General features: G+C 42.6%; 1 protein-coding gene across 6 annotated transcripts in view; it reads left to right on the forward strand.

Moving 5' to 3' along the window:
- ACSL5 (acyl-CoA synthetase long chain family member 5) overlaps positions 1-12,236 on the forward strand; it is a 64,159-nt gene that overhangs the window by 46,381 nt on the left and 5,542 nt on the right. For 5 of the 6 annotated variants that reach the window (XM_040254962.1, XM_040254965.1, XM_040254963.1 and 2 more), the window contains 12 exons: positions 241-340; positions 1,318-1,496; positions 2,260-2,292; positions 2,381-2,432; positions 3,259-3,332; positions 3,875-3,952; positions 6,230-6,364; positions 7,465-7,599; positions 8,128-8,223; positions 11,128-11,200; positions 11,481-11,569; positions 12,103-12,219. In XM_040254962.1, the coding sequence (XP_040110896.1) occupies positions 241-340; positions 1,318-1,496; positions 2,260-2,292; positions 2,381-2,432; positions 3,259-3,332; positions 3,875-3,952; positions 6,230-6,364; positions 7,465-7,599; positions 8,128-8,223; positions 11,128-11,200; positions 11,481-11,569; positions 12,103-12,219 (1,161 nt within the window). Of the gene's footprint in view, positions 1-240; positions 341-1,317; positions 1,497-2,259; positions 2,293-2,380; positions 2,433-3,258; positions 3,333-3,874; positions 3,957-6,229; positions 6,365-7,464; positions 7,600-8,127; positions 8,224-11,127; positions 11,201-11,480; positions 11,570-12,102; positions 12,220-12,236 lie in introns of all 6 variants that reach the window. The other variant, XM_040254964.1, reaches the window with a different exon arrangement.

The following is a 12,236-nucleotide window of genomic DNA, read 5'->3' on the forward strand; positions in this document are numbered from 1 at the left end:
ACACAAAAAAAAGAGGTTTGAGGGGACTTCCCTGATGGTCCTGTGGTTAAAACTCTGTGCTTCAAATGCTGGGAGTCTGGGTTCCACCCCTGGTCAAGGAACTAGATTTCACATGCCACTACTAAAGATTCTTTCTTTTAACACAGAGCCACCAAATAAGCATTTGTTGACTAAATGACTGAATTAACACACTGTCGTCAAAGCATATGCTAGTCCTTATTTGAACATCTCTCCATACAGTGGGTCATCTCTGAGTTCGCCTGTTACACGTACTCCATGGTAGCTGTGCCCTTGTATGATACGTTGGGAGCAGAGGCTGTCATATACATCATCAACAAGGGTAAAACTTTGCTATTACATTGTAACTTGATTCTTTCTTGATGCTGAGTAGTTCCTCATTATTGGTTTTTGTTAACAGACTTTAGAATGCTGTGATCAGAAAAATGCTCAAGTCTCTCTTGTCCTGTAGCACCTAGGATATAATTTAGAGGGAAGTTACAAAGCCCATGAATCAGGGATATACTCAGGAGTTTCAATGAAATGCTTCAAGGTGGCATAATATGACCATATAGTTTGGTAGTGAGCTATTTTCACTGGCCACCCTGGATGAAAGGCCATAGTGTGAGTGAATAAATCACTTAAATGACTGTATCACTATGAAACTACTGGTTTAATTTCCTACTCTTGTAAATCGAAATGAGTATAGTTCACCAGCATGTACCAATGTCCATGACGAGTCTGTAGACAAAATGACTATTGCTAGAGAAACAAGTTCAAGTTCAATGGGCAAATAAGAGATATACTAGATGTTACCTTCCATCACAGAACTGGTAGATTAAGTGAGTAGATCCATTGGAACTATAGAGTTAATCAGAAAGTTTCGATTTATATAAACAAATATCAAGTCAATTGCTACCATTAAAAGTCATAAAATGCTTGTCTGCTAAAATCCTACTTGCCCTCTCCTTCCCCTTTTAATCCCTCCTCTCCCTGCCCCCAAACAAAACAAATGGACAGGACCACATATATGACCAAGCATATTGTCTGTATTCTTAACCTGAAGGAATTTTGTGGCTCCTCTAGGAACTATAAACAGTTGGCAGTGTGCAAGGAAACTAAGTGCTTCTGTTTCAATTAACTTTATTTTATTATCAATGGAATGTTTCAGATTTTATACATTATAAATCTGGTTTACAAACATAATCTCCTTTAGGGATCCAGTAGTTTTGACATTTTCAAAAGTCTTTTCCTCTTTGCGAGAAAATCGGATGCACGGCAACACAAGAGGCTGACCTCTGTCTCTCTTTCTGCTTTCAGCTGATATCACCACGGTAATCTGTGATACACCCCAAAAGGCATTAGTCCTGATCAGTAATGTGGAAAAGGGCCTCACCCCAGGCCTGAAATTGGTCATCCTCATGGATCCCTTTGAGGAAGACCTGAAGAAGAGAGGGGAGAAATGTGCAGTTGAAATCTTATCCCTGTTTGATGCTGAGGTAGGGGACTGAAGCTCAACTGCCAGCCAGAAGGCTGGTCTCACACTGTGGGCAACTTGCAGGACTTCCACACAAGAAAGCAAGTCGATGTCCTCCAGAGGTGGCAGGGGAGGGGTCAGTTACACTCATGCTATTAAGCTGTGGGAATCATTTCCCCAAGACAACTCAGAAAGCCTGCCAGTGGGGGAGGAAGGTCTGTGGCCAGCAGACAGACTTCCAAGTAGAGAATTTATAAATACAGAAGTAGTTAGGGGGGTGATCCTGGAACCAGGCTTCCTAGGTTCACCTTCTGGCTCTACATCCATTAGTTCTGTGACCTGGGGCCAGTTGCACCACATCTTCCTTTCCCCCTCTGTCATATGAAGATGAAACCATCCCTACTTCACAGAGGAGATTTAAAGAGTTAAATAGAGAGAACATAAAGTGCTCAGGACAGTGATATAATGTGCAGTAAGCCTTGAAATGTCAATTATTCATATTATTTAAAATGATTTAGCAACAGTCCTGGAAGACTGAATCTTGAGAGTCTGATGGGAAGTTTGGACATTTGGGATCTGCCCTCATAAGCTGGTTTTCTAGAGAGAACTTATACTCTACCCTGAGGCTTCCATTGTGCCTGAATGTTGGCTTTTGGGCCTGACCTGGGTTGGAATTTGGGTTGTATTCCCACAGAGGTGTTCACATGCAAAAGGAAAAGAGGACTGTATTTGTCCTAAGACTGTCTATCTCAACTAAAGTCTTTCTTGCTTTTCTGTTCATGCAGAATTTAGGCAAAGAGAACTTCAGAAAACCCGTGGTAAGTTTTCTTCTGCCTGATCTTGAGTCTTGCCATCTTCAACTCTCAAAGCTCTCAGTGGACTAAGCTCATATGCTTCCCCCTCCAGCCTCCTGCACCAGAAGATCTGAGCATCATTTGCTTTACCAGCGGGACCACAGGTCAGTGCCCAGGAAGTTGCCCCAGATGCCCCTAGTTAGCCAAAAACACAGCTTGAGTCACTGACGTCTGGTGGGCTGGTAAATATACTTTACAAGCAGCTCTATCCTGAGGGACTTATAATCTAAGACTTCTGAATATGGTTGCCCACTTAAAAAAACCCAAGCATAAGCAAACACATTTCAATGAACAACAGGGAGCAGTTTACATGCTATGGAAGGAAGGGCCTTAAAGATGGCTTCATAAAGTCAACTTCCTCCCCCAGTCTACCACTCTCTCAATTTAACTCCCTCAATTGAGAGAGCCTACCATTCTCTCAATCACTGGAATGGCTTCACTCAATCAAGATAGCCCAGTGGTAGATCTAAACAGATCAGTCTGCGTCCTCTTTCTCCCCCTCTATGTAGCTACCTAGCTATTAGAACTCTTAATAACTTTTAATTTGAACCATAATAATCTAGAAGTTATAGCCATTCCACTGTGCCCTGTTTATAAAGTGATGGCTAGGTAATATTGTTACATCGGAAGTCTTCACCATGAAGACAGCACAAGGCAGGGAGGGGGTCACTTGGAGTCTTCTTTTTGTTGCTATCTGAGACTGCGGCTGCGCCCTGTGTGGTAGCACAAGGTTTATAATGCAGTCGGAGTAGAGTTTCTGGGGGTATCAGTCATTCATGAGCAGAGTCATATACACCATTCATAAAAAGACTCAGGGACAGAAGTTCCCGGCTCCGTGGAACAGAACCAAACGAGTATAGCTTCTCATTTCAATGCCAGAAACAACCTATTAGTCACTAACTGAATCTTTCCACCTCTTGTGTCCTACAGGTGATCCCAAAGGAGCCATGTTAACCCATGCAAATATTGTTTCCAATGCTTCTGGTTTTCTCAAATGTATGGAGGTCAGTGGTCAATTGAAAACGAGGCCCTCATTAAAATGTCAATCTGTCGTAAGATTTTAATCTTAAAGTGAGAGGCGGCAGAGAGGGAAAAAACAGATTGAAGGCCTGAGTGTGGATGAATACCGGTACATCTTTGTCTGGAGTTTTGCCCTTTTATTTATTTATTAAGATACATATATATTTAAATCTGCACCATTTTTAAAGTTTTTATCGACTGTGTTATAGTATTGGCTCTGTTTTATGTTTTGATTTTGGGGGGCTATAAGGTACGTGGGATCTCAGCTCCCTGACCAGGGATAGAACTCACACCCTCTGCATTGGAAGGTAAAGTCTTAACCACTGGACCTCTGGGGAAGTCCCATAGAGTTTTGCTCTGTTAGAGTCACTGCAGATCTCCACACTCAGTGCAGTTAGAGCAGTACTTAGAGTAACACAGGGCACGTCTGCACAACTGTATGTGGCAGTCCTAGAAAGAAGAGGCGTTTGGAAGAGGAAATTGACAATAACCCATTGTTGTCTCCTTTCCATTTCCTGATCTCTAGGGTGTTTTTGAGCCCAATCCTGAGGACGTGACTATATCCTACCTCCCCTTGGCTCATATGTTTGATAGGGTTGTACAGGTAAGATCCTGTATTTCTAGCAGGTGAAAAGAGGGTCCTGGCTTGCTAGTCCCACATTTATCCAAAGGGCAGCTCTGCAACATTTGCAATCTACTGTCTAATGTGAGGGCATGGGCAGCAGGGAGTTGTCACAGCTGAGTCCTAATCTTGGCATCACCCCTAACCTGCTGCAGAGTCTTCCTGTGTTGAGTCTGTCTGTATCCCATGGGGTGAATGCTTGCTTCTGCCTTCACACAGGGTGCCTGCAAATCCTTGGAGCTCATAGCCTGGAGTTTACTATCTATCCTGCACAGGGAGAGGAGGCACTGTTTTTTCTTTTCTTTGGGCTAGAGGTTTTGAAAAGATCTAGGCTTAAAGAAAAGGAAGTTCCCCACAGAGGGGTGAAGAAGGAACCTTTGATCCAGATAAGGTGTCCAGAGTGTGTCAGGGGGAGATGCTGGCGATGGCACAGGCACTGGGGAAGAGCTGGCCTTCTGTGTGTGGTCACCAAGTTTTTCAGGCTATTCTGAGGCTGGCCTGAGAACCAAAAGCAAAAAACACAGATGTCATTAGGATGGAAAATCCCCTCTCTGATCCCTGCTTAAATACCTCTTCAACCAGCTTATCTGTTGGTACATGAAATGCTAAAATGGAAGATTCAGTTCCTTGGGTTAAAGTGCTGATATCTGATTAATATTATATTAATTCTAATCAGTGTGTTTTTCACATTTTCAATCAGTTCAGTTGCTCAGTTGTGTCCAACTCTTTGTGACCCCATGGACTGCAGCACTCCAGGCTTCCCTGTCCATCACCAACTCCTGGAGCTTGCTCAAACTCATGTCCATCGAGTCCATCCATGTCCATCAAACTCATGATACCATCCAACCATCTCATCCTCTGTCAACCTCTTCTCCTCCTGTCTTCAATCTTTCCCAGCATTAGGGTCTTTTCCAATGAGTCAGTTCTTACATCAGGTGGCCAAAGTATTGGAGCTTCAGTTTCAGCATCAGTCCTTCCAATGAATATTCAGGACTGATTTCCCTTAGGATTGACTGGTTGGATCTCCTTGCAGTCCAAGGGACTCTCAAGAGTTCTCCAACACCACAGTTCAAAAGCATCAGTTTGTCGGCACTCAGCTTTCTTTATAGTCCAACTCTCACATCCACACATGGCTACTGGAAAAACCATAGCTTTGACTAGACTTTGTTGGCAAAGTAATGTCTCTGCTTCTAAATTTGCTGTCTAGGTTGGTCATAGCTTTTCTTCCAAGGAGCAAGCATCTTTTAATTTCATGGCTGCTATCACCATCTGCAGTGATTTTGGAGCCCCCGAAAATAAAGTCTCTGATTCTTTCCATTGTTTCCCCATCTATTTGTCACAAAGTGATGGGACCGGATGCCATGATCTTCGTTTTCTGAATGTTGAGTTTTAAGCCAACTTTTTCACTCTCTTCCTTCACTTTCATCAAGAGGCTCTTTAGTTCTTCTTCACTTTCAGCCGTAAGGGTGGTATCATCTGTGTATCTGAGGTTATTGATATTTCTCCTGGCAATCTTGATTCCAGCTTGTGCTCCATCCAGCTGGCATTTCACATGGTGTACTCTGCATATAAGTTAAATAAGCAGGGTGACAATATACAGCCTTGATGTATATTCTGTGAATATACATGAAAACTTCCAGAGTTTTCACATTTTATCACTTCTGAAATTGAGATGGTCTTAACCACTGTAGGTGTGTTCTAGTTTGAGTGGCAGTGCTTTTTTCTTAGTGCTATGTAATGAATGGGCTCTTAGAAACGATGCCTTAGACACTCACCCAGAGCTGTGGGTGGAGTAGGGATGGGCCTGCAGCCTCACAATTTGACTTACCTGTCCTGCCACCTCAGCAGAGGTGAGTGTCATCCTGTCTAGGGAGTAGGGTCTCAGAGTTCTGGGTACATGAAATGTCAGGGGTGAGGGGGTCCAGAGAAAAGTGCCCATTTTTGTTGCTGTTCAGTCACTAAGCAGTGTCTGACTCTTTGAGACCCAATGGACTGCAGCACGCCAGGCTTCCCTGTCCTTCACTCTCTCCCAGAGTTTGCTCAAAATCAAGTCCATTGAGTCGGTGATGCTATCTAGCCATCTCATCCTCTGCCGCCCCCTTCTCCTTTTACCTTCAGTCTTTCCAGCACCAGGGTGTTTTCCAATGAGTCAACTCTTCACATCAGAGTGCCCATTGGATGTCCTTAATTTTGTCCCAAACAGACCCAACTCAAAGAGGTTCTTTGGCTCTTATCCCCATCCTCTGGTTTTGCTTTTAGGCTGTTGTGTACTCTTGTGGAGCCAAAGTCGGATTCTTCCAAGGAGACATTCGACTGCTGCCTGATGATATGAAGACCCTGAAGCCCACATTGTTCCCTACAGTGCCTCGACTCCTTAACAAGATCTATGATAAGGTACTTACCTTGCTTCTGCTGGGCTGGCCCTGAGCTGTGTGGGGCTTAGGCCTGACTACAGCTCCTAGAGACTCTATGTTGCTAAGAACTGTGCTCCATCTCCACCCTTACCCCCCCCCCACCCCCACCAGCATCCACTTACAGCCACACTTCCCAATGCAGCCATGAAAAATTGTGCAAATGAAACCCCCTTTCCTCTGGATGAGATTACTTGGATGTGATATGGAGAAACAGATTAATTCAGAGACTTGAGGAACCTCTCAAAATTCAGCTGACTTGGAAATTGTTACTCTGATTTCATAACACCTGCTGGTTAGGGTGCTTCTTGCTGAGGTGCTAAGCCCATGGTAAATATTTCACATACATTCCATTATTTCATTCCTACAAAAACCCTGGAAATCACACCAACATTTATTATCCCTAATTTACAGATGGTGAGACTGACCCTTGGAGGTTAAATAACTTGTCCAGGGTCAGGTCTAATAAGGAGATGAGCCAAAATTTCATGGCCTCATGACAGATTTTGCTGTTATTGATCTCTGCTCTGTTTTTCATTAAGGTTAGGAAAATGGTGATTTTTCTAATCCAAGCATTTTTCTTGCCTTCATTAGCTGAGAGTCTTCCATGAAGGCACAAATATTTGATTTTTTTCCCTTTATTTATCAGTCTTGAAAAAAATGAACTGGTACCCCAGGGACCGTCAAAGCTGGTCAGTGAGAAATTTTCTTTGTGATATTATGATACTATATAACATACATACATGTGATCCTAAATCAAAAGCCCTAACCATGGTACACAATCAGCTGTTTCATCAGTACTCCCAGGTAACTTTGTAGATAGATGCTATCTTTTGGGGACACGCTGTGTCAGTTGTCAAGGTTGTTTGCTAAGGACAAGGAATTTGAAGGAGCTGGAGCTTTGTCTGTGTGTACAAAGTTCAATTCTTTGTTAGCATGAACTTTCATCATTATTCAGCATACCAGTGCCTGAATAAGAGTTACTTTCTTTTGATGTTAGGAGGCAGTATCTCTTGCTTGTTGATGAATGGCTTTGGTGAGTATCCAATAGGTTTCCAACTAAGAGGAGCTGTCACTCTACAGGTACAAAATGAAGCCAAGACACCCTTGAAGAAGTTCTTGTTGAACTTGGCTGTTGCCAGTAAATTCAGTGACGTGAAAAAGGGTATCATCAGACGTGACAGTCTGTGGGACAAGCTCATCTTTGGAAAGATCCAGGTATGTTGGGTAGATCCTGATGGAGCCAGGTATGTGTCTGGGCTGCCCTCTGCCTCAGCATACTTTGCTTTTCCTTTGATGGTCAAGCGTCTCTTTAACTGGAGACCCTTTGGCACTTTCTGTGTTCACTCAGCCTTTTGAGATCTCTCTCAGACAACTTTGTCACTAAAGGTATTTGGACGAAATGCAGAAAGTGGATTCTTCTTAGGTTCTAGCTCTTTCATTCTCTTGGGTGGTCTGTTGAGAGTCCTAAGTAATTTGAAAGGTCCAACAATACAAATTACCTGAGGAAATGTCAAAAAAAAAAAAAAATTGCCGGTCTGGTTCCTGCTGTGGATGGTGGTGACCATAACAGCCAGCATTTTAAGTTCTTTTCACAATGATGGACCCTTTCTAAGTGCTTTGTGAATTAATGAGTTTAATCCTTATGACAGCACTGGATAAGCTGGCTGTTCTGCCCATTTTGCAGTGCAGGAGACTAAAGCCAAGGGAATAGTTTTCAACAGGCCTTTTGTTTCTATTAAACAGGAAAGCCTGGGTGGGAAGGTTCGGTTCCTGATCACCGGAGCTGCCCCCATCTCACCTCCCGTCTTGACGTTCCTCCGGGCAGCAATGGGATGTCTGGTAAGCCAAGCGCCTTTTTTTTTAAAAAAATTTTTATTGGGGTGTAGGTGCTTTACAATGTTGTGTTAGTTTATGCTGTACAGCAAAGTGAATTAATTTTATATATATCCATACATCACCTCTTCTTTCCTTCCCATTCAGGTAACAGGCACCTTTTTTTGGATGATAGCTAATTTCACTTTTGCACAAGTAAAACTCACTATTCAAATAAAAATGAAAACACAAATGAAAAGTGCCAAGGAGAAAGTCAGCCAGAAACTCAAAGTCAAGAGAAAATATCCTTCCAGTCACTGCTTAATGCATCTGTATACAGAAACCTTGACACAAATAGCATCAGTGTTAACAAAACTTTGCCATTTGCAGCAGTGTGAATGGACTTGGAGGGCATTATGCCAAGTGAAATAAATCAGACAAAGACAAATTCCATGTGACATCACTTATATGTGGAATCTAAAAAATGCAACAGACCAATGAATGTAATAAGAAAGAATCAGGCTCACAGGTATAGAGAACAAACTCCTAGTGGTGGGTAGAGGGCAATTTAGGGGTAGGAGGGTAAGAGGTACAAACAGTTAGGTGCAAAATGAGTTACAAGGATATTATTATATGGGAAATATATCTGATGTTTTATAATAACTATAAATAGAGTAAAATCTTTAAAAATGGCATCAGTGTTCTAATATACTTGTTAAGCAGTGCTCACCCCATCCATATTGATCCTAGTTAAATAAACATCATTTTAGTGGTTTTGTAATAGTTTATTGAATGTACCTAAATAACTGGTCTCCTGTTGATGCGTGTTAAGTTGTTTCAGTCGTGTCCAGCTCTTGACCCTTAAAGACCCTATGAACTGTAGCCAACCAGCCTCCTCTGTCCATGGGATTCTTTAGGCAAGAATACTGGACTGGATTGTCATGCCCTCCTCCAGGGGATCTTCCCAACCCAGGGATTGAACCTGTGTTTCTTACATTTCCTGCATTGGCAGGTGGATTCTTTACACTTGTGCTACCTAGGAAACCCAGTCTCCTATTGATAGACATCATTTTTTTTTTTTTTGCTGTTATAATCAATGAGGTGATAAGGATATTTGTGCATATTTATGCAACTATCAATTTAGGATAAATCTTTGCAAGTGGGAATTATTGAGCCAAAATATATGAGTTTTTCTTACATGTTAATGTTAATCCTCACACTTCATCAGAAGGGTCTTGTCTTTCTTATACATTCCCACAAATAATGCACAAGTCCTGAGAGCCCCACCTTCTTGCTAGTGATGGATGTTTTCAGTCATTTAAGCCTTAGCCAAATAGATACTTGAAAAATCTTATTACAACTTTGTTTCTTTTATTAACACCAAACATCTTTTGGGGGGCTCTTTTTTTCCCTTGCCTTCATCGCACTGAACATTCACAGATTTATTTAATAGTATTTGTGAGGCTTTGTTTGTTTGTCTGCACTATGAGGCATGCAGGATCTTAGTTCCCCAACCAGGGCCTGAACCCAAGACCTCTGCATTGGAAGTGCAGAGTCTTAACCACTAGACCACCAGGGAAGTCCCTAAACGTCCTTTCTATTGTTTACTGGCACTTGTATTGCTTTCATGAATTACTATACTACTTCCTTATAGAAAAAAGAGCAAAGGAGAGTTTGGTTCTCTTTCACCTTGCTTTCTAAGAATTCGTATAGTAATAAAATCAATCTTTGTTGTGTTAGAAGTGTATTTCCTAGTCTCATCTTTTGCACTGTGTATTGCTAGATAAAAGTTTTAAATGTTTATGCACTAAGTCACCTTTTATGTGGTTTTATAAGAGCTTAGACCTTAGGCTTCCTGACCCAACCCTCAATATTGCATAAAACTGTTTTCATCCAGATTTTCTGGTAACCTTGTGGTTTTACCTTTTTTCAATTAAGTCTCTGCTCCATCTGGAATTTAGTAAAAGGGCTTGAGTACAGATAGTCTCATATTTTCCCCCTAGATGGCTAACTAGTTCATTCTCTCGGCCAACATGCACAGCATGAATGAAACAAACAGCCTTGTCCTCATCAAGTACCGCCTATGTGTATAACTGCCTTCACAATAGATTCTGTATTGACGCCAAGGCCAGAGTTCCTCTTTCTTCCTTTCCTTCCTTTCCCTCAGCTCCTAAAACCCATAGATCAGAAGGCCCTATGTCATTTCCCTCCCAGAAATGCCTTCCTCTCTTCCAGCAGCTCTGCCTGGACAGACCCCATCCCCACTTCAGACTCCACATGTGTTTCCTCCACACCCCCTGTCCAGTCAAGGTTATCCTTTATACCACCAGTTGGTCTGTGCTACAGACCAAATCTGGCCTGTTTCCTCTATTTATAAATAAAGTCTTGGTGGAACACAGCCATACTTATTTATTTATATACTGTCTACTGCCACTTTGGTGCTATATTGGCAGAGTTAAGTCATTGACATAGAGACCAAATGGCTCATACAGTCAAAAATATTCACTCTCTGGCCCTATATACAGAAGTTTGCCAACCCCTGTTCTCTACCATAGCTATTTCCCTTAAAAGATACTTCTCACTTTCTTTAGCTCCTTCAGTAGCATGCCCTTGCCTAGGTTCAAGTCCAACTGCCATTGGATTGCATGTCACTTAATGAATAACTCGCTTTTCCCCATCAGCTTGAAATGCCACATTTCCCAAAGTATAGTATGTTTCCATACTTTGGTCAGTTTCTGGACCCTTTTGGTTTTTCAGTGAATCCACAGTTGCAAAGACCTAGCAGCTCAGGTTCTCATGAATTCAAGGTTTTAAGACATCAAGTGTCCTCCAGCTCTCAGACACCTTGCTTTCCTCATGTCTGGCCATAGGGCACAGCCAGCTCCTGCTTTATCTTGAGTAACTCTCAAAGCCCTTCTTTGGTTCACACAGGTGTTTGAAGCTTATGGTCAAACAGAATGCACTGCTGGCTGTACAATTACATTACCTGGGGATTGGAAATCAGGTAGGTTCTTTGTTTACCGGACAGCAGGTGCAATGGCTGGGTGAAGAGTTCTAGATAAACTAGGATTTGGGTGTTTAGATAGCCTCAATACTCTGGATGAATGTGGCAGATACTAAATCTAATGGTTGGTCCAGGCTTTTCTATCTTGACTGTCTGGCACTGGCGCCAGATGAACTTTCAGTTTTATTCTTCTAGAGTCAATCCATAAATATCTCTCAAACATGGCTGGAGTTATCACCATTTCCCAGTATCTTGGCTGATTCAGTGTGGTGTGTTCTAGGCCACGTTGGAGTCCCCATGGCTTGCAATCACGTGAAGCTGGAAGATGTACCTGATATGAACTACTTTGCCGTGAACCATGAAGGAGAGGTGAGTAGGCTGTGCCCAGCAGTCGTTTTTACATAATCGTGGTGGGGATGTGTGTATCAGAAAAAGCATGCAGTCGTGAGCAGGTTTGTGTTTGGTTCTTTTGAGAATTTTAGCAAGGACTTCAATGTCTTGGAGTCTAACTTTGTCCCCCACAATAGAAATTAAAATCTGGTGCTCTTCATCAGTGTCATTGGTATTAGTCAGTCAGTTCTGTCCAACTCTTTGCGACCCCATGGACTGTAGCTCACCAGTCTCCTCTGTCCATGGCATTCTCCAGGCAAGAGTACTAGAGTAGGTGGCCATTCCCTGCTCCAGGAGATCTTCAATCCTGATTCAGGGATTGAACTCGTGTTTCCCACATTGCAGGCAGATTCTCTACCATCTGACCCACTAGGGAAGCCCAGTGTTCCTCATACTATAGTGGAAAGCATCAAATGAATCAAGGTGGTGGGGAAAAAAAAAGATGAAAGGCAGGAGTCGGTGTTCGTAGCAGCCTTCTCTGTTGTCACCATCTCGTCCCAACTTCTGTGCAGATCTGCATCAGGGGCCCCAATGTGTTCAAAGGATACCTGAAGGACCCCGAGAAGACACAGGAGGCCTTGGACAAGGATGGCTGGCTTCACACAGGAGACATTGGTCGCTGGCTCCCGGTGGGTGTTTCTTCAAA

Source organism: Oryx dammah, unplaced genomic scaffold (assembly GCF_014754425.2).
Source record: "Oryx dammah isolate SB20612 unplaced genomic scaffold, SCBI_Odam_1.1 HiC_scaffold_14, whole genome shotgun sequence".
Lineage (NCBI taxonomy): Eukaryota > Metazoa > Chordata > Mammalia > Artiodactyla > Bovidae > Oryx > Oryx dammah.